Source organism: Periplaneta americana, chromosome 11, assembly GCF_040183065.1.
Source record: "Periplaneta americana isolate PAMFEO1 chromosome 11, P.americana_PAMFEO1_priV1, whole genome shotgun sequence".
Lineage (NCBI taxonomy): Eukaryota > Metazoa > Arthropoda > Insecta > Blattodea > Blattidae > Periplaneta > Periplaneta americana.
Window position 1 is genome coordinate 149,995,360 of NC_091127.1, and position 27,979 is coordinate 150,023,338.

Below are 27,979 nucleotides of genomic sequence, written 5' to 3' on the forward strand. Positions count from 1 at the left end.
GTTTACTTAATATAAATGTCAACATACATGTCGAACTTGGAGTCAGGTCACAAAGGATCCGGATTCGATCCCTGGTGCCATAGCGAATTTTTTTCCTCTAATATAAATAAAATTAATTTGTGTAGTCACAACAAGATACGCAGTATCATCATCTGTCCTGGATTCCTGCCTAGAGAATCTGGAAACCCTAACTGGAGATGACCAGCAAAGTGAGTAGACTGTGTAATATAACCATAGACTAGGGCTGAAACGATTTTATTTAATAAAAGAAATTGGTTTATTCTATGTTCATAATACTGTGTACTTATTTAATATTATGTACATGTAAAGAAATATTAAATACTCAGATTAATGTCACTATTATATTACAAATAAATGGACGAACTAAATTCCAAACACGTACCATACTTAGCTTACATAAAAACTGGAGGGAGAAATACAATTAGTTGTACCACAGTCTATCCATGCTTTAGAAGCACAGCACGCCACTGATCTGAAGCCGTATATGTGTCTTAGCTGAAGGATTTAGAATGGTTACGACAGTTTCAAAGTGAAAATCAATCTGATATCATGAGCAGGTTGTTCTCTCTTTTGACGGGTCAAGCATGTGAGTAATAAAACATTGTAAAGGGATGTCATTATATTGATTAATATAAGCATTGGATAATTATTCAAATTTAATACTATTGATCACTATAAAAATTAAATGATTGGTTGATTGGCAAACTTACTCGTGTTAAATTACATAATTAAGCAATCATTTATATTTAAGTGTTAAAAGTAGTGTACGCAAGATTCAAGATGGATAAAAATTAAACCGAATAGGACTTATTTTGAATATTTCGTAACTTTTTGCAATACTATGAACAAAAGTGCCAAATTAAAATAAATTGTCTTTTTTACTCATACATTATTAAATGCACCATTTTTGTATTTATAATAATTTAACAACGGTATTCAGTCATACCTACAGTGGCAGTTCGCCCATAAGGGCACTTGGGGCAGTGCCCCACCCAGCACTTAATATTAACATTATTTCTGTATTTGAATATCAAAGAATATTAATAAGATATATTCTTTTTATTTATTCCCCATTCCAATTGTGATATGCATATTTGGATATTTTGCTTAACGTACTCCTAATCTCAACTAATGTTCACGTGAATTGTCATTGTCGTCTGTGGAGTGCAGTAACGAATAATGTGTTGCTGTGTGGAGTGGAATACCCATTGTTGACGGGTGTGTTATTAAAGTTTAGAAGTAAAAATTAAATTGCTGTTTTGAATTAAAAGTCACATTTTGGTTCCCATGCCGGGAATCGAACCCGGGCCTCCTGGGTGAAAGCCAGGTATCCTTGCCACTAGACCACATTGTTGTTTTAAATTAAAGGCTCCCCCAAACAGACGCGATATGGAATGAGTTACGATAGCGTTACGATTTCGCGATAACGCAATATCGCACTATCGCGAAGAGGTACCCAAACTGGCGCGTCCGCGATATACGATATCGTAATGTCCCAGCCAATCAGATTGCCATAGAGGGTGACACATCCGCGGATTTTTCCAACCACAGCCGCAGAGAACAGTTATCTTTAGCAGACGTACATCACATGTGCTTACAGATTGATTTCTTTTGCTTGAAAATGAACGTGGAACTTCTGATTGATTTCATAAAGGAAAATCCGTGCCTTTATGATTATCGGTATGCTGCTTCGTTATGACTCCCCTTAGTTTACCCAGAATCTCGTCAAAGCACTGAATTGTCATCCGGAAGTACATATAAAAACGTTTTTCATCTCTAATTAATTGTGGAACTAAGGTATAAAATTCGCCTTGTTCTTCCCTTGTGGTATTTATGTTGTGAATACACAACCTCCTGCAATGAAATGAGCAAATTAAAAAAAAAATTATAATGGACTAATTTTTTTCAAGTTCTTGGCAAAAAAAAAAGCTCAAATCATCACTTTATACTTTTTATATCGTTTATCTTAACCATACATGACTACCATGGACTTACCTGCGTCTGCGACGATTCTCTTCCTCATCCTCAGCTAGAGCGACTAGAAGCAGAAGCTCCTCCTCCCCTGAAGATGAATCCATGACAGACACACTTCAACCCAGCATCAAAATAAACGCGTGGAGTTCGAGCGATCTACATCCCCGGGAGAATAGATCGCAAAATCGTCGCGTTCTACTTGCTGCGATAATAACGCATATTGCGATAATCGCGTGTGTGTGAACACAAGCATTGAACGCAATGAAAACATGTAGCCTATCGCAAAATCGTAACGCATTCCGTATCGCGTCTGTTTGGGGAGGCCTTAAAAGTCACATATCAATCTACAAACTAATAGTAAAGACTTTACAAATTTAATGTTACTTATCAAACAGAAAGATCAATGATAATGGCATCCCTACACTACAAAAGTGAGCAAGTATATTTCAATTTAGTAACACATATGTGTATAAGTTTATGTAATTTCAGTGTATATGATGATGCTGTCTCTGATGATTGGAGCAATGGTGGGTCTTGTTGCTTGGTCTTCATGGATTAACTCTCAACGAGGTATCATCACGATACCAAACGCTTACTACGACTATATCATAGGTAAGATATGATAATGATGAAAAATTAATACAATTGAGTTCATTTTAAAGTGAATTGAACTTGGGAAAATTTAAATTACTATATGGAGGAAACTACACAATAAAGAAATTTATGCTCGACCATGCCGAAATGTAGTAATTATACACCTGGTAGCAGTCCTATAATGGACCTCATTAAAGCACACCTATTCATTAAAGTTCAGGTGTTCCACCAATCAGAAAATACATTGTAGCATATGAAAGTGCAAGTATCGATTATTCTCGGATATACAATCAAAAGACAACTAGCGCGAGATTAGATTAATAATTAGCGTTAATTGTAAATAATATTCAAATAAATTAAATTTGTCATCTCGTTTTTCAATGTCTAATTCAATTTCAAGGTTATACCAAGATTAATGTTTATTTTACTCTCTAGATTATATCAAGGTCAAAGTCGACATTTGTTTCTCGGAAAAAATCAATACTTTCGCGTCTGCGCACATCTCACAATTTACGAGGTATTGCACAAGGTCAGTTCCGCTCCTCAGTCAGATAAGAATATCATGAATACTTATGAATAATTTCAAGTTAGAAATATGGTCGAGCATTAAAAGTCGCATGAAACTTGACTATAATGGTAATTAAGACGCTCGTATGAAAATTATGAAGCTCGCTTGCGCTCGTTTCATAAACATACTCGCGTCTTAATTACTACAATTATAGGCTCGTTGCATAATGTACTATTACGAGTTTTACAATGAACCTGTTATTGTGGCCAGAATTAAAGCAAGAAGACTGCAATGGACTGGACATGTGCTAAGAGCTCTAGAAGAAAGAAGAGTAGAAAGGATGTTCACAGAAACTTCTTTAGCAAATAGACTGCTGAGAAGATCTAGGCTTAGATATTTGGACAATCTGAAGGACCTACAAATTTTAGAAATTCATGAGAACTGTGAAATTGTTTGTCAGGACAGGGTGCAGTGGTATTGTATTAAAAATTCAGCAGCCAAGAGCTTTCATAGTTTATGAGGCTTTATGATAATAATGTATAGGTATATCAGTGAAATAAAATGGTAGGCAACAGCAATACACTATCTGCTGTCCCTCACAGTCACTCATTCTTACAGCAATGAAATCTAAGGGCTGTATTCATAGACATTCTTAGCGCGGGCTTCCGTTGGATGATCAGTGAACTAACGTTTTTCGTATTCATAAACCAGTGTTAGCGATATGATATGATATGAATCCTGTACAAGTAATCAGTCGATAGCCGGGGCTAGTTTAGCATGCTCGTAGCGTGGGCTAGCATAATATCTATGCATAGCACCCTAAGAGACCAAAAGTTAAGGCTTTATTAGCAAGTATGAGTAGACACAAACTAACTTACATTATTTTTAAATAGGTCTGGTAAGGTTAAATTATGGAATAACGTTAAAGTGGAGTTTTAGAGAACATATTTGCTTGTTTTTTTTTTCTTCCCATAATTTATTTTTTTTTTGAGGAAGACAAACTATGTTCGAGTTGTTAATAGTTCAGGTCAAGCATAATAATAACTGATTAGGAGTTACGCGGTAATTACACTTTTTGTTAAACAAACTGAAACATCAGTCCCAAGATTCTGTAGAACTCCATTTTAACGTTATTCAGGGAAAAAAAAAGAAATGATTGGAATGAAGCTCGAACCCGCTCCCCTCCACATGACACACAGGTGTCTGAGCCATCTGAACTATTGAGACGAGATATAAGGCTTCAGTTCTGCGTGGCATGTCAATTTTCTCACAAAGGTCCAAATTTCGATTTTACTGCATGATACATGATATAATGTACACTTGACATTTCGGACCTTTTACATCCGAATATTTTATACAATTTTATAATTTTGAAATGTGCTATATAGTTTGTCTCTGGTGGCCTTTGTTTTATTATTTTATTAGTTTTGAATACTATCTAGGGTCTGAGAACTGCTCTCTATGATTTTTATGAATCACCTTGTTGATACTGCATTTGTGTATCTCGTTTTTACCGTGACAACGTTTTTTAGTTCTTTTAGCATTCAGCTTATTGTATTGTTTGTGTGTGTTTTTTTAAAGAACTTTAGATAAGAGCGCAAACAGCTATAGTAGTTGATGCACCCTTTTTAAACCTCACTAACTACATCTATTATTTACAGCAAATCCATTTTCTTCGCATCTTTTCAATAATTCCAACTGGCCTCATAGACTATACAGAATGACCAAGAACTGGGTGTATCCTCCTTCATTTTCGACACTATGATAGCTATGATTGAATGCTTGATATGATGGTTTACAAGTCCAGAACATCAGTTGGAGACTATCATTGTCACAGCTGAATTCTGCGACATGTTCTGGCCAGGGTTGCCAGACATCCTGAATTGTTCTGGATTTTGATAGTGTGTCCTGTGCCCTGGATTAAGTTACGTCTGTCCCGGAATATAAAAAAAAAATTGGAAAAATACAATTATTTTTTGCTCATTTCTATAAAATTATTTTTAAAATTCCGTACTCATTTTTCCAAGACCCTGTCCAACCTATGTTCAACGTCGTTGTTAACTCCGACTGGCATCTCCTATCGGGTTATATTGAAATAAAAACGATAATACTATAGTATGTATTAGGCATTATTCTTTATTCTCCTTGGAAGTTGATTTATTATTGAAAGGATTTAAATCAAGCTGTAATATGACACCACTTGTCCAGACTTTATAAATAATTCACAGCAAATTTCATAATCTAGCAAAAATGCAACACAAAAGTTCATGCCTTATATAATTAGTTGAAATACATAAAACAAAATCAGTTTTATTGCAAATGGAATTAATTCAAAGTGTAGACACGTAAAGGTACACAGAATCATCATCTGTCCTGGATTTCTGATGAAAGAATCTGGCAACCCTGGCAGATGTTTTGCAGAGATAATCCAGGTCTTCCACAGCAGCTTGTAACTCTTTCATTGTGCGGTACTGGTTATTACTCCCACTGCATGGTTACCAAGGTTACCAACATAAATCTTCGCGAAATGAAGGGGGGTACGCCCATTCTTCAGCCACTCTTTTCTACATATTCAGGAACTCTCATAACTTACAGTGGGTGGCGGAACTGCAGGCTGTGTTTTAGCTGCTAGACTGAGTGCTGATCCACGCCATTCAGTATTGCTCGTTGAGGCAGGTGGACACTTCAATTGGCTTTCTTCCATCCCTCTTGCAACACCGATTCTACAAGGGTCTTCTAATGATTGGGCCTATCGCACCAAATCTCAAATTAACTCTTCCTGGGGACTCAATAATCAGGTCAGTAAGACAAACTGAAACCTACCGATATGTATTGTAAATCAATTTAAATCTAAATGTTACAAGAAATTTGCATCCAAACGTTAATTACAGGTATGATTTCAATTAAATGTTTTTATATAATTATAATAATAAGTCTGCGGACAACAGAATGTCTGGTGCAGAATTCGACTTACGGGGAAGCAGCATAAATATCTGTAAATAATTTACATATTTTGGTGGAATTTTTTTATAAAAATCCTGGATGCGAGAAAGACATAGAAACTAAGATAAGCCAAAGGAAAGCAATTCAGCAGTTGAATAGCTTATGGTGGAGTAAAAGAATGAGAAACGACACTTAGAAAAGAATATATTACACCATAGTATAAGGAATTGTCCTTTACAATTCTGAAGTCTAGGAAGAAAATGAAAGACAAAAGAAAAAGATATTAAGAAGTTACAGAGTGTCTAGAATGGCGCATATTCCCAATACATTTATAAAAGAAAAAAATGAGTGTAGAGAAAGATATCTATCATAGATAGGATAGAGCAGAGAATGTTGCTATGTTATTGTCACCTTGGAAAAATGGAAGAAACAAGTCGGCCACAAAGAATATGGAATTATACATCTGTTGAAAGATGGAGTAGAAATAAACCAAGACCGGAACAGGAGGTGAAAGAAGCAATGAGCAGCAGTGAGAAAGATATTCTAAACAGAGAAATAAGGTGAACTGAATGTGGGAAATGGTGAATGCTCTAACACACCCACAATTCATATACCGGTATTAGTTTTTGCCCAGTGCTTCAATTAATAGCATTTCTCGTTAAAATCTGGCGAATGTGGGTTCCAGGGGCGATTTCTCAGGTTTTACTATGCTTGCTGTGCAAGCCCAATATTTTCGTAGAATGTGTATTTCTCAAAATGGCGTTATGTACATTAAAATTTATTTTGATTTTTGGAATACTGTATAGGCGTAATACCATCCGCAGGTTACATACTGCAAGTATTGCAACGCTTGCTCGTTTCTTGGAGCTACAGGGAAGACATAGAAATAGCGAGAATATGATGCGCGCGCAAGTGCCTCCCTCCTTAGTCCGTCCTAGGCGCACATGCTTCTGTTATGTGTTGTTTGAAGCTCTGGTCCGAGAGCTACACCAGCGACTATTTAACGTTACACAGACCAGTATTGGCAGCGGGAATGTGCTGTAATTTGCGAGTGCAATGTAATTGTATGAGTGGAATGCATATGTTAGCTGCTGCATGTATTATTAATTCTTGCAATGAGTTCGGAATTGTGTGTCATTGAAACCTTATTATTAAATCCATTTTCTCGAAGGACTAGGCCTATTCAAGAGAAGACAGACATTATAGAGAATATGTGTGCTCGTTCAGTGCAGCTCAATACAACAACGTGCATTGGTTGGCAGGGTCGAAAAAACTAAATAAACTGTTTTGTTGGCCATGTTTGTTATATTATATCGAACTTCTACATCTGATAAGCGAATATGATCCATGACTCATAATGATTTCATAATTATAAAATAAATTATTTATGTGGGTCTGATTATTTTTATTAATTATGAATTATTATATCCTCCCATCTTCCCCTATGGATAAAAGAGCAAGCCTAACTTTCGTAACTAGCATTCGCTCCTGGTGGGTTCAATTCCTCACAAAGAATTGAAGATTTATCTTTCTGTAACATAGACTCGTGTCATGCCATAATCATCAGAGAAGCGAGGAGAAAATATAGCCTTTGACTGATGATGATGATGATGATGATGATGATGATGATGATGTTTATGGTGATGATTGTTACGGTGATGAATAATGGTTTGTAACTTAATTTACTTCAATACTTTCAGAGTTCAGCATGTCCTAGAGGTCGTGGTCTAGGAGGAAGTGGACAATTGAATTATCTGCTACATTATACAGGTAGTAAAGAAGATTTTGCTCGTTGGGAAAGAAGTGGTGCAACTGGATGGAGTAGAAGTGATTTGGAGCCCTATATTTCAAGAATGTTAGGAGTGGAGCATACACACACGACCCACACGTCATACTGCCTCAACAATTACCATAGCATTCTCATGTCTGCAATACCACAAAAAACATCAGACATTCAGCATAAGTGTCACAAAGACTACAAAATGGTCAAGGTATGTAGAGCCGAAGGTAGGATGATATGAAAAGAAGATGTATCAATGCTATAGTGAAAGCCTTACATCTCCAAACACACGACTAAATATTTAGTATAAATTATTCTTCATTTTTGATTACACTATTTTAACACTTATAATCATAATCACTGACGAACTATTAAGTTATTTACACCGATACATCTTGATTACACAACTTTTAACACTATATCACTTCAGAATATGTATTATATGTCTTTCTCGTGTTAAATTTTACTGTACCTGGTTACATGTTTCGGCCTGCTATTGGCCTTCTTTTTTTTTATTTTATTGGGTTGTTTTACGACGCTGTATCAACATCTAAGTTATTTAGTGTCTGAATGAAATGAAGGTGATAATGCTGGTGAAATGAGTCCGGGGTCCAGCACCGAAAGTTACCCAGCATCTGCTCATATTGGGTTGAGGGAAAACCCCGGAAAAACCCCCAACCAGGTAACTTGCCCCGACTGGGATTCGAACCCGGGCCACCTGGTTTCGCGGCCAGATGCGCTGACCATTACTCACAGGTGTACCTTCTTCAGAACTCAATTCTGAAGAAGGCCAATAGCAGGCCAAAACATGTTAACCAGGTATGGTAAAATTAACACGAGAAAGACATATAATACATATTCCGTAAGTTATTTAAATAACGGTTCACTGTGTTAATATTTAAATTATGTATGATGTTATTTTACTAAGTGACTACAGGTATTACTATTTTCTGACGATTTAAAAATATTTAATAGAATCAAGAGATATGGCAGGCTGCCAATCATTTCAGTGAGACAGATTATATTATATAATAATATAATAGTAATAGTAATAATAATAATAATAATAATAATAATAATAATAATAATAATGAGGTAAATTAAATATTTATCCTATTATACACATAACCATTAAAACTTGAGAAAATTGAAACAAATATTATTATTAACGAGAATTGTTTGAAAAATATTTCCTTAAGTCTTTCTTAAATTGGTTTGATGTCTGACAGTCTCTGACATTACTCGATAGGGAATTCCAACATCGAGTAACAGCTACAGTGAGAGAAGATGAGTATGAGGGTGTTCAGTGGAAGGGAATGGATAATACTGAGGAATGCTGTGATCGTGTGTCTAGAGTATGATGGGTGGATAAATTTTGAAAACAGGACACGAGATAGACAAGAGTGGAGAAATGCAATATATGGAAGAGGGAAAGACAATGGATTTTTCTATGGTCTTACAGAGCCAAGATATCATTACGAGGGATGGTGTTACATGATCAGCCCGGTGAATATTGCAGACAAAAGGAAGCACATATTATATACACGTTGCAGTCTCTGTGCCAAAGTAATACTTAAGTCAGTAAACAGAATATCACAGTAATCGATGTCGGGCATCATGAGTGTTTGCATTAAAATCTTTATCAGGGAAAAGGGTAGAAAGTTCTTTAATCACCTAAATGAATATATGATGATCTGATGAGAATAGCATAGTTAAATGATATAATATTCACTAAGATAATTATTAATATAATATTTGTTTAATTTAACTATACACAAATCAAAACAAAATCGATAGAACTGATTGTGTCAAAGATCTTGCTATACATTTGGATAGTAAATTTTTATTTGCGTGAACATTTTGATTTCACGTACACTCATGTAATCAGAATTTTTGGCCTAATGTCCACAACTTATTCAGGATAACATAGAGGGTTTGGAATTGAACGGGTTAAATCAGCTTCTTGTCTATGCGGATGACGTGAATATGTTAGGAGAAAATCCACAAACAATTAGGGAAAACGCGGAAATTCTTGTTGAAGCAAGTAGAGTGATAGGGTTGGAAGTAAATCCCGAAAAGACTAAGTATATGATTATGTCTCGTGACCAGAATATTGTACGAAATGGAACTATAAAAATTGGAGATTTATCCTTCGAAGAAGTGGAAAAATTCAAATATCTTGGAGCAACAGTAACAAATCTAAATGACACTCGGGAGGAAATTAAACGCAGAATAAATATGGGAAATGCCTGTTATTATTCGGTTGAGAAGCTTTTGTCATCTAGTCTTCTGTCAAAAAGTCTGAAAGTTAGAATTTATAAAACAGTTATATTACCGGTTGTTCTGTATGGTTGTGAAACTTGGACTCTCACTTTGAGAGAGGAACAGAGATTAAGGGTGTTTGAGAATAAGGTCCTTAGGAAAATATTTGGGGCTAAGAGGGATGAAGTTACAGGAGAATGGAGAAAGTTACACAACGCAGAGCTGCACGCATTGTATACTTCACCTGACATAATTAGGAACATAAAATCCAGACGTTTGAGATGGGCAGGACATGTAGCACGTATGGGCGAATCCAGAAATGCATATAGAGTGTTAGTTGGGAGGCCGGAGGGAAAAAGACCTTTGGGGAGGCCGAGACGTAGATGGGAAGATAATATTAAAATGGATTTGAGGGAGGTAGGATATGATGGTAGAGACTGGATTAATCTTGCTCAGGATAGGGACCAATGGCGGGCTTATGTGAGGGCGGCAATGAACCTCCGGGTTCCTTAAAAGCCAGTAAGTAAGTAAGTAAATCCACAACTTATTCTTTTTCAGCAAATAATTATTTGTTAATACTTTATTTTGCATCAGTGAGATCAGAATTGGAATACAGTAAAACCTCGATAAGACGCGCCTGCTTCTTACGCTATCCCGTGTAATACGCTTTTTTTGTCCGGTCCCTGCACATTTCATATATAACGCCTTTATAAAATACCCCATTTGTTGCGCTTAAGTCCCGCATAATATGCTGTTTTTGTGGAATATTTTCGATGCAATTTTCACCAATGTACTGTAACAGCAATGAAACATCTTGGTCATTGAACTCACTGGTGCCATTAACCTGAAAAGAATTGGTATTCGACCCTTTACCTGCACATTTAAACCTTCATACTTCATACCTTAGTATACCCCACCCTCTTGTTACGCTCTCTTATTCGACTCTTTACCTGCGCGTTTAAAGCCTACATGCAGTTACAATACCTCACCCTCTTGCTAACCCTCTCTCTCAAACAGTATTCCTCACTCGGCCGTAATAAAATTCTGGAAATTTTTGCTGGGCAGGGAAGTTTGTTGTCCTTTAGTGTATTGAAATGTCTGTGAATGTGATTACAATGAGTGTTAAACGGAAAGCACTTTCTGTGTCGGAAAAATTGGAAATCTTACGAAAGTACGATGAGAACAGTACTCTTACTCAGAAACTACTCTCTGATTCATTAGGAATCCCGTCATCGATATTAAGAACGATAATAAAAAATCGCGACTCAATCACTACAGTTGCAATGTTGTCGCGTGGATGTAATCGCAGGAAACTGAAGTGTGGTAAACATGAGGACTTGGAGAACACGCACATGGCAAACAACTATAAATGACTTTTTTTTTTTTCGAAAGAATTAAGTACAGTACATATTGTAAATGTCTTTGACGTACAGTACAGTAATTACATAATGGAGTAATACTGTATTACCTTTCATGAATCATGTATTTCAATAAAGAAAAATGCTAATAGATACTGTATATAAGTCAAAATTAGTATACCCGCCTAATATGCGGTCCCGGTTAATACGCTGTTTACACCCGGTCCCTTGAACAGCGTCTTATTGGGGTTTTACTGTATCTAAATATAATAAATACAATTAGGAATTCCACTTACTCGATATCAAGACTCAAGAATTTTGCAGAAATTATATAAACTATTTCAATTTGCAGAACAATGCTCGACCAATGATACATATAACTGAAGTGGATGTTAGTGATTCTGCACTTGGTCAAGCATTCCTAGACGCTGGAAAAGAGCTGGCAGAGGAATATGAAGATCTTTCCTTCTCAACAGCTCAGAGCACAGTATTCAAAGGTCAACGTTGGAGCAGTCTGGATGGGTATCTACGCCCTGTGTTAGGTCGCTCCAACCTGCATGTAATGCTTAACACTAAGGTTACTAAGGTAATACAAACTTAATTTATCATGCATGAAAAAACAAATTGCATTCTCCCTACAACCCCACATTAACCTTTCCGCCTGTTCATTTTCACTCATAAAGTTTAGTTACACTGGTATACAATAAATTAAAATTTCAGTAAAATTAGTGAAAGAGCAATGATAAAAAATTAGAAGCACCTATTTTTTTAGTAGGTTATTTTACGACGCTGCATCAACATCTTAGGTTATTTAGTGTCTGAGGTGAAGGTGATAATGCTGGTGAAATGAGTCCAGGGTCCAGCACTGATAGTTACTTAGCATTTGCTCATATTGGGTTGAGGGAAAACCCCTGAAAAACCTCAACCAGGTAACTTGTCCCGACTGGGATTCAAACCCGGGCCACTTGGTTTTGCGGCCAGACACGCTATCCATTACTCCACAAGTGTGGAAAGAAGCACCTATTATTTCCGTGAAAATGTCTTAGTCAATTGTTTGCAATATATCATTACATTACTGTATCAGTATTTTCTCTTTATACTTAGTTATAATTATATTTACTTATTATAATTATATAAACTTTAAAGTAAAATGCGAACACTTTCCCTTAGAAAACATTTCATCACGTGTCACACACACACACACACACACACACACACACACACACACACACACAAAAACACGCACGCACACACACACACATTTTTTTTCGACTATTTATTTATTCTGGTGTAGTTACGGCCATCAGGCATTCTCTTTCACAGGACCAGAAATACAAATAAAATAATAGACAAAATTAAATTATAAATAAAGTAAAACCAAACAAAAATATAATATACAAGCTACAGTAACACAAACTTTAAATGAGTTAGCACAGTCTTGACGTTCGGCAAAACAAAAACACACCCCTTGGTCCCTATATGCCCACTTAGCCACTGGCGTAGCTCAGTTGGCTAAGGCGCTTTGTCTTCCAATCCGGAGTTGCGCTTGGGCGTGGGTTCGATTTCCGCTTCGACTGACTGGACTTTTTCAGTGGTTTTTCCCAACCATAAGACAAAATGTCAGGTAATCTATGACGAATCCTCGGCCTCATCTAGCCATCACCAATCCCATCAACGCTAAATAACCTCATTGTCGTTAAATAACCAAGTAAAAAAAAAAAAAACACTATGGTGAAATAAAAGTTAAGATTAACCATTATATAGTTCTCTTCTAAGTTCTCAAAGTCACTGACATTTCCTAAAAATTTGATGAGGCCCATTTCAGAGGATTTCAAAGACAACAAAAGTACAGCATATGAACACTTTAATCATAAGCCTGAATGTTGTATACATAAATGTTATGTACTGGTAATTTAGAAAATCAGTTTGAACTATTTATCATCAATATTTTCATTATCATTATTGCATCATCACTATTACCTTACTACCATCACTGTCACAGTCACAATCATCATAATGTAGCCTACTTTCAGTGATTAGTCTTTCGGATCCATTTTTTTTTTAATTTTTTTATTACGAGGATAATGATCGTATATTAGGCATTTACAAACAACGAGATTCATACACAAAGACATCACTTAAAGAAAATAAAAAACAAACCGAAGACAAAGAGAGACCTTCAATCTTTATAAAGTGACATAATCAGCACTAAAACAATTCATTCTAATGTGTAAATATTCCATTAATTTTTAATAGGTGGTAACTGATGACACGAGATCAGTGCAAGGAGTAGAAATTAAAGTAGGAGAAGAACCGACTACAAAACTGATAAAAAGCAACAGAGAAGTAGTGCTGAGTGCTGGCGCCATTAACACACCACACATCTTGCTTCAGTCAGGAATAGGATCACGAGCTCAACTCCAAAAACATGGGGTATGCTTCAGAAGTCGGTAATGTATAAATATTACTAAGAGAATGTAAATCTTAGAATTCGAAATACTGGTACAGTTGTTATGGTTCATACTGTAAATAGCAGTAAATCTACTCATGACGAAATAATAGTACATTATGCAACGAGCCTATAATGGTAGTAATTAAGACGCGAGTATGTTTGTTTATGAAACGAGCGCAAGCAAGTATTCATGTTATTCTTATCTGACTGGGGAGCGGAACTGACCTTGTGCAATATCTCGTAAATTGTGAGATGTGCGCAGACGCGAAAGTATTGATTTTTTTCCGAGAAACAAATCTCATTGACCTTGATATAATCCAGAGAGTAAAATAAACATTAATCTTAATACAACCTTGAAATTGATTTAGACATTGAAAAACGAGTTGACAAATTGAATTTATTTGAATATTATTTACTATTAACGCTAATTATTATAGTAACAGAACATAACCTTCTGTGACAGTATTGGATTTCCAGCCTCCATGACGTTTCACTAGTTGTCTTTCGATTGCATATCCGGGAATAATCGATACTTGCACTTTCATATTGCTACAATGGTGTTTTCTGATTGGTGGAACACCTGAACTTTAATGAATAGGTGTACTTTAATGAGGTCCATTAAAGGGCTGCTACCAGGTGTATAATTACTACATTTCGGCATGGTCGAGCATAAAAAAAATAAATAGAAAGTGCTTTTAAAGATACGACTAAGGCAATGGCCATCAGCACAGAGCATCCTTGGGCTAGCGTCTCTTACCCGTGGATAAGAGACTGCACTATGGTGTATTTGTAGTTGCTGGTGGGTATGCTTCCTGCCAGCTGCACGATGGGGCATATTATGTTGCACTGAATACCCTTTACCCATTTCAGCGGGTGCTGACGACCACTGGACTAAGATAACAGTTATAATAATAATAATAATAATAATAATAATAATAATCATCATCACCATCATGTTCTTCATGTGTTAGTGGATGTGTTACGATTTCATGCCAGCGTTTTCGTGTTCTTCCCAAATTTCTCCTTCCTCTTGGAACATAGATAAGAATCTGTCTAGGCCATGTATTGTGATCCATCCTTTCGACATGTTTCTTCCAGTGAAGTCTATACTGTTGAACAAAATGAACTAAAGGATCTATTTTTAGTTCTTTCAGTATGTCTTAATTTTTATGGTGTTCGAGCAATGAGCATCCCGCTGTCCATCTCATAAACCTCATTTCAGCTGCTGTTAGTCTTTTCTCATCAGCTTCGCTGATTGTCCATGCCTCAAGTCAGAACTGTTCGAGCTAGTGTTTTACAGACTTTTAGCTTCGTATGTTTTTGAACTTGGGAGTGTTTGAAGACGGTGTTGATTACTCCAGTGATTTTTATAAATTCAGATTTTTGCTTCCCATATCTTCATCAGTAATATAAGATAAATTATATCCTACATAGTTAAATGAATGGACACGTTCAATTAGTTTATTATTTATCATTAATTTTACTTGGAACTGGATCTTATCCTGAAACTGTCATGATTTTTGTTTTCTCTGTTGAGATTTCCATATTGAAATCTGAAGCGATTATTTGTAGATTATAAACGGCTTTTTGTAGATCATCTTCTGTTTTAGTGATAAAAATCTGATCGGCAAACAGTAATATATCGATAAAGGTGTTTTGATAATTTCATATTTCATACTTATTATCATCATACGGCTTTCAGGTAGTGGTTTCCCTTACATTTCTGCATACGGTCCATCACTATCCTTTATTACATTCAATCACGTATCCTAATATATTTCTCCTATCATCTATATCTCCCCATATCTTCCAATTACATGAAGTTAAACCCTATTTCTGTCTATTTCTTTCTCCATATTTTCAGATGTACAGTATTTTCAACTCTGCACCTTCTTTATGTTCCCTCAATCCCATTCCCGAATACTATGCAATACTGTCTATCTTTCTCTTACATATACAAACATTCTCGTCTACATCTACTCATCCATCTCTACTACTATCATTGTCATCTTTCATTACTGTTATCTCTAATTTTCTCCATTTTGAATCTTGCGTACACCACTTTTAACACTTGAATATAAATAATTGATGAACTAGTGGACTTACTCGTGGTGCGTGATGCACTGAAACAGCTGTAAGCCGGAAAAATATTACATATTTAACACGAGTAAGTCCACTAGTTCATCAATTATTTATATTCAAGTGTTAAAAGTGGTGTACACAAGATTCAAAATGGATTATCAAGACCTTTCTACGAGTCAACTAGTACGCAAATACAGGTCAGAGCACATCAAGACTATCAAAGCCTCACACATCATCTCCTAACAGGCAGAGAAGTTCGAGATGACGCCGAGATCTAGTAGGCTCTGATGATGGTGCGTGATGCACTGAAACAGCTGTAAGCCGGAAAAATATTACATATTTAACACGAGTAAGTCCACTAGTTCATCAATTATTTCTAATTTTCTGTTTATCTTAAAAACCTTTTTATCTCTGATTAGTATTCACTAATTTTTCTACTTTCTCATCTACATTACCGTATTATATTATTTGTCTCATTTATTGTTCCAATGTTCTCATGTTTGTAATACTTACTTGCTATTACTTGTTCAATTCACTTATCACTTTTTCACTTTATTGGATAATTTTTTCTGTTCACTCTCACTACTTGTACTCACTTTCTACCTCCTCACTTCCCATATTCTTCCTCTCTCGATTATATGCATATTATTTACTTACCGGTACTATTTCTAACACTTATTAGCCTCACTATCTTTATTACTTTTCTTCTCACTGATTTATTCTATCCACCTTCTCATTAACACTTCACTACTTATTCCTCTATCTTATCGACTTCAGTTACACTAATAGATCTAATCCTCACATTTGTGACCGCATCTAATACCATAGACTAAGTCAGATTTCTCCTCTAGTTCACTTATTATACTTCAAACATCTTTGTTTACACTTAATTCTTCCTTTAACTATCACAAAACTCGCTGAACTTTTATACAAGTTTCCTCTAGTTTTTCGCACATCTTTAGTAACCTATCAATATCTCCCACGGTTGCTGGACTTGGATGATCTGTGCTCTCGTTCTCTGTTATATTCTCGACTTCTGTAACTTACGCTCGCAAAGACTCCTTTCCTTATACTCTCCATTTGCACCTTAGATGATTCTCCTATTATTCCTAACTCTGGATTCCTCTCCCTCTCTTTCTTCTTCTTTCCTCTATTATCCTCTCACTTGATTCATAGCCACTTTTGATTATATATTCAATGTACCGAAGTACATATGATATTTCCATGCAGATATTCTGCGTCATCATACGATGAAAGAGTAATGGAACGGAGAAAAATTCTCTCCGGCGCCGGGATTTGAACCCAGGTTTTCAGCTCTACATGCTGATGCTTTATCCACTAAGCCACACCGGATACAACCCTGACGTCGGACAGAATTGTCTCTGATTGAGTTCCAACTCTTGGGTTCCCTCTAGTGGCCGCCCTCTGCACTACGTCATAGATGTCTATGAACATAGGACCGAAGTCCACACATGTGCTGAGGTGCACTCGTTATGAGTGACTAGTTGGCCGGGATCCGACGGAATAAGCGCCGTCTTAAATCACTTCGTGATTTACGCATAACATATGTGCACCTCAGCACATGTGTGGACTTCGGTCCTATGTTCATAGACATCTATGACGTAGTGCAGAGGGCGGCCACTAGAGGGAACCCAAGAGTTGGAACTCAATCAGAGACAATTCTGTCCGACGTCGGGGTTGTATCCGGTGTGGCTTAGTGGATAAAGCATCAGCACGTAGAGCTGAAAACCCAGGTTCAAATCCCGGCGCCGGAGAGAATTTTTCTCCGTTCCATTACACTTTCATCACTTTTGATTAATTTGAATTCCAACCAACATCTCATAGAAGACATGTCATGTACAAAGTATTATAAATCTTAAAATGTTAATGTCTACTAATGATGTAGCACCTGTTAAGGCTGGAGATAAGTCTTATGACTAATCTATGATTTTATGCTGTAAAATGTATAATGGTAATATTTTGATTTAGATACCACTAGTGTCAGATCTTCAGGTCGGCTACAATCTTCACGACCATTTGAACCTGCCACTGTATGTAAGTCTGGACAGTCCAGTGAGTGTCACCCTGGACAAGGTTCAAAGTCTACGTCAACTCTGGGATTACATGATCCACGGGAAAGGTGATGTAACTTCAGTGTCAATCATTACATGCAGCAAAATATTGAAAGAGAAGACACACTGTTAGCTAAATGGCAAGAACATAGGTTTACTGTGCTAGAGACTTCAGATCTCGTCCTGGTGAGCCCTAGTGGAATTTTGTGGTTGACAAAGGTGGCGCTGGGAGAGGGTATTCTTGGAATACTCTCATTTCCCTGCCACAACAGGCGGAGCTATGGGAGGGCAAGGGGGGGGTCACTGCCCCCCCAAACTTGTCTGAACTCATTTCTTTTTTTATTAACCTTAGAAAATATTGAATTCAAAGGATTTTTTTTTGCTTTTGTTTATGATCAATTTTCTGTGCTTAAATTGACGAATTAATGTCTTCAGATGATGTATCTGGATTATAATACTATGTTTATTTTAAATTTCTGAATGTATAAGAATTTCTATACCTCATTTAAGGAATGGAAGTACTGTAATGTTTCTTTTGTAACAGCCTGCACTCAAGTCTGCAGGTGTTCAGGCTGCCACTTGGAGACGTATGAATAACATACTGCACAACAATGCAGAAAGAAGAAAAGTGAACCCAGTATAAAGTGTAAACTTAAAGACGAAATAAAATAAAATAATTAGAACAAAAAGCAGGTAAGTGACGGAAACCTAGTTTTGAGGAAATTACAGTTAAAGTTCTACATGCAATGGAATATTATACACTAGTTTGGTGAAATGATGCCCATATAGCAGCATTGCACAGTGTGATCACTTTCCTGATTTTATCCCAAAGAAACATCCTTTTGGGCTATCACAACACGCACTTAACTCATTTTTTTAATAATGTCACTTACCTGCTTTTTGTTCTAAGCCCCTCATTTCTTATGATATCTTCAGGAAAGCTTATTATAAAAAGTTTCTATTAGCACTGCTACCGGTACTTAGTTCTACTAATGTATGCATGTGTTTCTGTACGAGAGAAAAAGAGGGAGATTGTTTTAAATTATTCCCTATTATAATTTGTAGTAGATCTACAGTTCAAGCCCTATAGAATTCGGACCGAAACATCGTGAATATGGATATAACACTGTAAGAAGTATGCTCCCCGAAAATACCTTTATTAAATGATCATATTCTGATATATTGTACTGTACCACGGTCAAGTTACGGGGGGAGGGGGGGCGGGAAGGAGGTAAATGATGTCCCCCATAACCCCATTATATGGGGATTCTATGGTTTTGCTTTGCCCCCCCCCCCCCCAAAAAGAAACTCCGCCTATGCCTGTTACAATCCTACCAATTATCCACCATCATCCATTCACAGATGAGTAGGTGACAATAGACACTTACACGTAAGGGTGTTTATGCATACAGTGTACACAATGTATTACAAGGGTTACTTCACAGCTAAATTGAGGGAAATGCAGTCATTCACAGTCCAAAGAAATTTGGCAATGTTAGATCAAGATCAATTGGACAGCGCTCAATAATGCTATTGTGATAGAGCACTTTTAAATTGATTCAGTGCAGGATAATAATGGATAAAGAAAACTTTTCTTTCCTTGTACATTTAAGGAAATAATACTTACTATGAAAACAGCATCAAATATTATTTTGTTGATCTATAATTTAATTAAACAATACTTTCTTATACATCTTGATTACACAACTTTTAACACTATATCACTTCGGAATACGTATTATATGTCTTTCTCGTGTTAAGTTCTATCGTATCTGGTTAACACAAGAAAGACATATAGCCTAATACATATTCCGAAATACTTTCTTGCTGACCTTCACTACTAAAAGAATAAATAATGTGATATAAAATGTGTAAACTGAACATTTCCAAACATGTTCAATTAAGACAAATAAAAAAACAATAATTTCTGTATACTTTGTATACCGTAGTGAGAAAAATTTTTTATTCATTTTTTAATACACTCTTTTAATACTTATATAATCACTGTTGAATTTTTAGGTTATTTAAATTAAATAATTACGGGAGATGGAATATGACTGATTTAATCTTGCTCAGGATAGGGACAGATGGTGGGCTTATGAACCTTACGGTTTCCCAAAAACCATTTGTAAGTAAGTACTTAACGACTTCACTGCGTTAATATTTTAAATCATAGTGTTATTTTATCTGATTGACTAGTTTCGATGTTATATGCATCATCTTCTGAATCCTAGGACTTTGCAAATAACATCAAAACTAGTCAATCAGTAAAATAACATCATGATTTAAAATGTTAACACATGAAGTCGTTATTTATTTAATTTAAATAATCTAATAGTTCAACTGTGCTTTGTTTTAAGTGATGGAAGTACTCAACACTGATTCCTCACATCTTTCTGTAAGAATAGTTCAACAAACCATAGATATCTTTATTATTATAGTTACCTGTGGTGCACCATGAGAGATGAATCTATATCGCACCAAGATGGTGATGTCTAGTGACGCAATGGTGGAATGCCAGCAGGGTAAACGAGAGCATCTCACGAAAATACAAATTCCACTTGGACTCAATAGGATTCGAATCTAGGCTTCTAGACTGGCACTGCAGCCGTTCAGCTAACTGTGTGCCTATTATGATAAAGTAAAAAATGCACAACTGCTGCATTAATCATCAAAGGACTACAGAATGACTGTGTAAAAAAATTTTCTTTCTACAGTTCAGTCTTGTGTCTTTTATCTCGCCTGAAAAAGCAACAGATTAAGAGTGAAGTAGAGCAAATAAAAATAAGAATTCTATGACTTGATTCCTTTCATTTGTAGAGATTATTTAATGACTTTGAGCGATTCATTTAACACAAATTAACATAAAATCACTGTTTAATTAGTTACTATAATATGTACATTCTTAGACAAAAAAAAAACCTGCTTCCATATGCTAAGTCCCCTTCGAAAGACTTCAGTTGATTGCATGAGAGCTTTTGAAATTCAAAAAATTTTATTGAATATTCTTAAGGATTCAATCCAAATATTACACTACCATTTATATTTAGCTATTAATGATTCTATTGGGTTTGCATTTCTCTGGATTTTTTTACTTACTAATTCCTGTATTTAATAATTTTTTCTTTCTAAATTATTCTGTAGTGCTTTTATTCTGGATCTTTATGGTCATCCTCTTTGAGGGCAGATTATTTTCCCTAGTAGTGTGAACCAGGAGCTGCCCAAAGCCGGCGGACTTAGATAAATTCACGCTACAGGAAATTGGTCATTTTTTGTGTCTAAGGCTGTACATATAACGTAGTTTCTTTCGTTTTGACACTATCACGATACTTTTCTTTACAAGCACAGTCGACTCCCGATGATTCATGTGCAGTTAATTAGAATTCCTTTTTTGGGGTTGGGGGGGGGGGGGCGAAGTAATGTCGTTTCCATTTTTACTTCATTTACACTTTCTCCCTACCTCTTAAGAAATTTGCGATCTAAAATCAGAAAAAATGAATAATTCTCCAAGAAAAAGAAAAAGATGACATTATTTTTGTTGAACTAAAGTGTCTTATGATGTTTTGTAAAACTTGTATTTCTTGTTTTAAGATTCTATCCCACTGTAGTAACTACTGTATAACATTATGTTTCACATTTTTCACTTGATTTTGAAGTGTATTTTAGCAATTAAATCTGTCAGAGAAACGTTTACTGGACTTTAAATAATAATAATAAAAAAATGCGGATAATTCGCGGTTTTCGATATTTCAAGGAAGTTCGTGCATTCATTACCGCGAATTATCAGGAATAGACTATACTTATTTATGAGGAAGGAATAGCATACTGCTGTGTTCATTAACATTTTCTGAATTTATAAATGGTATAATTTCAGGGCTGTTAGCCTCGTCTGCTGTTGTTGGGGTGGGGATGGCAGAATCTGATATTGGACTCATGCTTTTTGGTATGGGCTCAGCAGATGAGAGAACTCTAAGAGATATTGCAAACTACAAAGAGGAGGTGAAGAACATACACATAAACTGTTTGTATATGTTCAAAATATGCTCAACAATGCTTTGAAAACATGTATACAAGTTACTGCCTTCACTTTAATAAGTGAATATATCCATTAATGTCTTTTAAAATAAAAAATATCATGAAATATAATATAGTTTCTACTCATGTTATATGAAGAAAATTTATGACGATTTTTAAGAGACAATTTTAAAATTATATATACATAATAATCTGTAGTATTAAATTTAATTTTGATTAAATCGAATACCATGCCAGTAATTAAAATTAAGAATACATACACATATGAACCAGAATTGAGGAGCTTATTTTCAAAACGACACTAGTCCATTGTCATAACTTTGTACGAAATCACGAAAAACGTTTTTAGGTCTAAAATTTCTTACCATCTACGCGAGAGACATTATGAAACCAAAGAGGTTGGGTGCATTTAGAATCAAATGAGAGCATGAGACTCTTTGACTCCAAAGTTGGAACCAATATTTTGTCACAAATTCTGCTGTTTTTTATTTTTATTTTAGTAGGTTATTTTATGACGCTTTATCAACAGCTTAGGTTATTTAGCATCTGAATGAGATGAAGGTGATAATGCCGGTGAAATGAGTCCAGGGTCCAGCACCGAAAGTTACCCAGCATTTGCTCATATTGGATTGAAGGAAAACCCCGGAAAAAACCTCAACCAGGTAACTTGCCCCGACCGGGAATCGAACCTGGGCCACCTGGTTTCGCAGCCAGAAAATTCTGCTGTTAAGAAGAGTCAATATGATTCCAAAAGTCACTTTTAACGGAAGATTTTAGTGGTTTAGAGGGCGTTCTGAAGCCAAATCATGGCAGTTGTATGTAGAGTTATATTTGACGAATGCATGGACATAGGAATCTCATTTTCGTTATTAGGTGGACAAGAGACGTTTTGAAAATTAGCTCCTCAATTAATCTTGTACTTAAATTTCAGTGCAGGAACAATAATAATGTAATATAGTTAAAATGCGGACTACTAACTAGAATACTGGAATAAGATGTAATCACAATTGAAGAGTACAGAGGAAAGCAACCAAAGTCACAATATCATCTAATTCAGTATATTACTGCAAACTTTAGTGTTTTTCTTATCAAAACTGGTAGAGGAGAATTATCACCATGGATAGTCATCCTTTCCTACTTTTTCATTAGGAAAAGCAATAAATTTTGCAGTAATATATTGAATTAGAAGATGACATCACTCTTAAGAGAATTATTGTGACTTTAATTGTTATTCCCCTGTACTTTTTATTTGTTACTGATTTGAATTTTTGTCAATACATCATCAGAACTTTAAGAAGTTTCCAATACTGTTCACTCGAAAATCAAGTAAGATTAATGACTATAAGTCTGATAGTGGCATACAATCCTGCCAAAACTAATCACTAAAATAATATATCCGTTGTAAAAGTGGTCAATTTAACAAGTTTAACAATATAATTAAGATTACCGTTTATATCGAAGTAGCTGCCATGTCTGTCAGAATCAGAAATCAACTGAAATTTTATTATTATTTTTTTTTTTTTTGCTTACCCATTACCACGAATAAAAACAAACAATGAAAATGTGATTATGCAAAAAAAAAAGTATCACCTTAGACATAAAAAATGACCAGCTGCCATATGTAAAGTCCCCTTCGGAAGACTTTGGTTGATTTTGTGACAGGTTAGGTTTACACATGATGGCATGAATGTATTTCTTATACAACAGCAGAGTTTCAATAATTTCTTGTCAATGTTATAAATGATACTGTTGTCTCGAACCCATGGTCTAGGACAGCGGTCATCAGCGCACTGCACCCTCGGGCTAGCGTCTCTTACTTGCGGACAAGACATTGCACTAGTGTGCATCAGTGGCTGCTGCAGGTATGCTGTCTCCCTATCCCTTCTGCATAATGGAGCATATTTCGTTACACTCCATGCACTCTACCCATTTCAGACCACTGGTCTAAGGGTAACGTGGCTACATAGTAAACAAAAGGTTAAGAGTTCAAGACTCAGCTCTGTTTTCCCAACTTTTTTTTTTCTTGTTTGTTTTATCTCTGTTTATAGATTAAGTGTTATAAATAATTTATAAAAAAGACATATACAAGGGATAAATTAGACGCAACATAAATATCCTCTCTTTAATGAATTAATACTTATAAAAGCGACAGATTTTTTCTCGTGTGAACAAGGCACTATCCAAAGTTAGACTTAGACAAATTCGCGCTACAGGAGACTGGTCATTTTTTGTGTCTAAGACTGCTCATATATGTACAGATTTTTTCTAATCTTGAGACAACGAGGCATGGCCTCTACTAAAGTAAAATAATTTTTCTGATATTGAAACATCATTCCATTATAATTTTTCTTGCATAGAAGAGTTAATATTAATAGTGTTTCGCCTAAAGAAAACCTTTCTATGAAGTAGAGAGAAAAATACATTTATGTAATTTTAATTTTTAAATCTATTGCAGACTTTCCGTGCTCTGTTTCCATTTAGTAACAATACCACACAGGAAGGTTTGGTGCTACTAGCTTCTTGTTTATTACCATCTAGTAGAGGTACTGTCACACTTAGTGACGTTGATCCATGCAGTGATCCAGTGATTGATCCACAGTATTTGCAACACCCACATGATATTGCCTGCATGATTCGTTGTAAGTACATAATCAATAACAATATACATTATATTCATGTACTTGCACATGTATGTTCTTCAAATAATTCTTTGGTTGACTAAAATAAAAAACAATTAAATTGTTATTTACTGTAATTCAGGATGTTGCTAGCTTCTCAGTCAGTGAATAAAAATGCTTCAAACAGTGATGTTAACACAATATAATTATTCTATTCTAAATCACAGCAATCAATTAAGGATGCATTGTGATGTAAAGAAGTTTTCAGAATGAATTTCCTGGTTCTAAATAAACATTCATTTTGTTCACATATGTACAGATATGGAATTAAAATTTGGAGCGAGTCTTGATGGGAGTCCACCTGTACGTAGGCAACAATTTCACAAGACTGTCCACAAGTAGCATACATACAGGGGCTCGTTTAATGCACATGTGCAGTGTGTTGTAAGCGAAACTTGTAAAATCGGGGAGCTCCAAATTTTATCTCCGTATCTGTACATAATCGTAGCACAGAATGTTTACAGCATTTTGAGCAACTCAAACATTTGCTATCATGTGACTAGTGGACCCTGATCTACTCGGGAGTTAAAATGACTTAATTCTGAAGAACAGAAATAATAACTCTGAAACTATTCCTATTTTGTGATCCTCCCAATTTCTGTTCCTGTTGGAAATACATGCGCACGCGCGCACACAAAAAAAACACACGCACGCACACACACAGAGAGAGAGAGAGAGAGAGAGAGCACATAATGTATATTACAGCTGATGAATATTTGAAATAATTTAAATATACAGATACATTACTATATTACTAACCATACTTACATTTATTCCAGCTGTACAGATGGTCATCAGAGTATCTTCAAGCAAACCATTCCAACGTCTTGGAGCTAAACTACATCTCCCTGTGTTAGATGAGTGCCAGCATCTGGAAGTGGATCCAAATAATCTGCCTTATTTAGAATGTCTTATTCGTACTGCAGCCATAACTGGTTACCATGTTGGTGGAACATGCAAGATGGGAAGTCCACATGATGAGACAACAGTAGTGGATTCACTCCTGAGGTGTGTTTTTTATAACTATACACAATATAACACCGAAACCATGCCAAATCTAACACTTTCCTGAAAGTTTTACCAAAATACAATGATATAATTAGTCAATTAAGGTATATGTACACCTTTACATACAAAAAATTTTGTTTCGTATAATTTTGCTCTGTGAAATTTTTATACAATTGAGAATGGTACCAGAAAGAGAATGAAGTGAACAGATCCCTTGAAATTATGTCTAAATTGTTTTTAAAAATTATTTTGTTTATAATTTTGACATGCAACTTGAAACATGATAGCTCATGCAGTTTTTAAGATAGAGCCACAGTTTTTTCACTGTTTTATAGCTAAAACTATTCTTTAGTGCCTGTCATAGAGCTATTTTTTATTTACATTAATTAAATATTACTATATATCGTCCCCCCTCTGGCAAACTAGAGAAAGTGACAAATTAGCTAATTTGTCACTTTCGCTAGTTTGCCAGAGGAGGGACGATATGTAATTTACAATAATATTTTATGTTGCATAAATCATGTAAAAAATCTATAGATAATTATTAATTATATTAATGTTATTTTACTTACTGTCAGGCACTGGGGGACATTTCAAGCTTCAAAATGACACCAATATCTTCTTGGTATCACCATATTTGGCTGAGATATCATGTTTGAAAGAATTAAATATTCTAAAATTACTAGTTACAGGAAATGAGCCACAAACTTTCAGAGCCTAGAAGACTTCATCATCATATGTCATCCCTTAAGCAGCTTCATGTCGGTCCAGTTTCAGCTTCTTTCTGCCTCTCAAATACCTCCACCTTGTTTTAACTTCAGGTGTTGAATGTTTTTTTTTTTTTTTTTTTTTGGCATTTTTGTCCCTATTTTCATTGATGCAACAAATCCTGCGATGGTGTTTGTCCCAGGGTTTATGCCCATCCTCCTCAGAATTGTAATTTCTACTTTTGGGACTCTTATTAAAATGACGTACAACATCATTGACACACAAATTTACAGTTTTATGACTAACAGTAAAAGATTATAAATTACTTCATTATGTAAAAAAGTTTTTTTCAATCTAATGATCATGCCCAGATATATATGCATCTATTTCGGGACTAGAAAGAAGTTTATTTTACAAGCAATGCTGGACGAGGGGATTGACTGCTATGAAGATCGCTCCAAAAGTAATGCACTCCAAAAGTAAGTGACCGTGGCTGATGACGCAGCATTTTGGAAAATGGGACTTATCTGAAAAACCGTAAGGCATAATGTAATCTTCATCTTACGATGTTTGGTGACGTATACACGTCCGTTGATGTGACGTCACCAAACATCGTAAGATGAAGATTACATTGTAAAGTTTCTTTCAAGCCATAAGCAGTGCTGACTAGATCAGGCGCTTTGGACAGTACTCTATAACAGAGTCGCCAGTATGAAAGGATAATTCCAAGCCTTTGGCGTGAGACGAACTCGATAGCTAAGTGGTAGAGCGCCTGACCGGAGAACAGGAAGTCGCAGGTTCGATTCCCGCTCGAGGTTGTGAAATTTTTCTTTCATACCATGGCATGATTGTGACTATAATAGTATTTAAATTCATTCATAAGGCATAGATCGAAAATTCTTATATCAAATTAAAGAGGATAAAATTCTCTATTAAAATAGTTATATTTTGAAAATTCTAATTTTTCATCATTTTTTGCGTTTTGTGGGTGTACATATACCTTAAGGTTATGGTTAACATTACAGTCAAATTACTACTTCGCATTATTAAAGATTAAAATATGTGATAATACTTATATGAGACTTTCCATACTTACAATTGATTTATAAAAACACTACTGTTTTACAGGGTTCGAGGACTGCGTGGTCTTCGTGTTATGGATGCCAGTGTAATGCCAACACCAATAACAGGTCATCCTAATTCCATTATCATTGCAATGGCTGACAAAGCAGCAGATATCATCTTAAAACATTAGTGCCTGTATAGTAACATAAATTAAGATACAAATATGTATGTAAAATAAACACATTTACAATTAATATACAATTTGTTTCATTACATTCAAGAATACCATAAAAAAATTAAATGTAGAACATTAATAATACCTACACTTTCTGATTATACAAAACATGATATGGTACTAAAGTAGATTTAGAAATTTTCACGAAATAGGCCTATAAGTGTCAGGCATTTACGATGTTGAAAAAGTGTTTTCTGATATACT

General features: G+C 35.4%; 1 protein-coding gene across 2 annotated transcripts; it reads left to right on the plus strand.

The window, feature by feature from the left end:
- Positions 1–507: 507 nt before the first annotated feature.
- Positions 508–27,848, plus strand: ninaG (neither inactivation nor afterpotential protein G). 2 transcript variants are annotated; one of them, XM_069840222.1, is made up of 11 exons: positions 508–607; positions 2,470–2,607; positions 5,693–5,895; positions 7,741–8,031; positions 11,793–12,026; positions 13,697–13,873; positions 17,964–18,114; positions 21,921–22,045; positions 24,537–24,720; positions 25,539–25,767; positions 27,604–27,848. In XM_069840222.1, the coding sequence occupies exons 1-11, from the start codon at positions 571–573 to the stop codon at positions 27,728–27,730; spliced, it is 1,896 nt and encodes a 631-aa protein (XP_069696323.1). In that variant the 5' UTR covers positions 508–570; the 3' UTR covers positions 27,731–27,848. The 2 variants fall into 2 exon arrangements, with proteins under 2 accessions (XP_069696323.1, XP_069696324.1); XM_069840223.1 differs by having other exon boundaries at positions 558–607; positions 2,485–2,607.
- Positions 27,849–27,979: the final 131 nt, after the last annotated feature.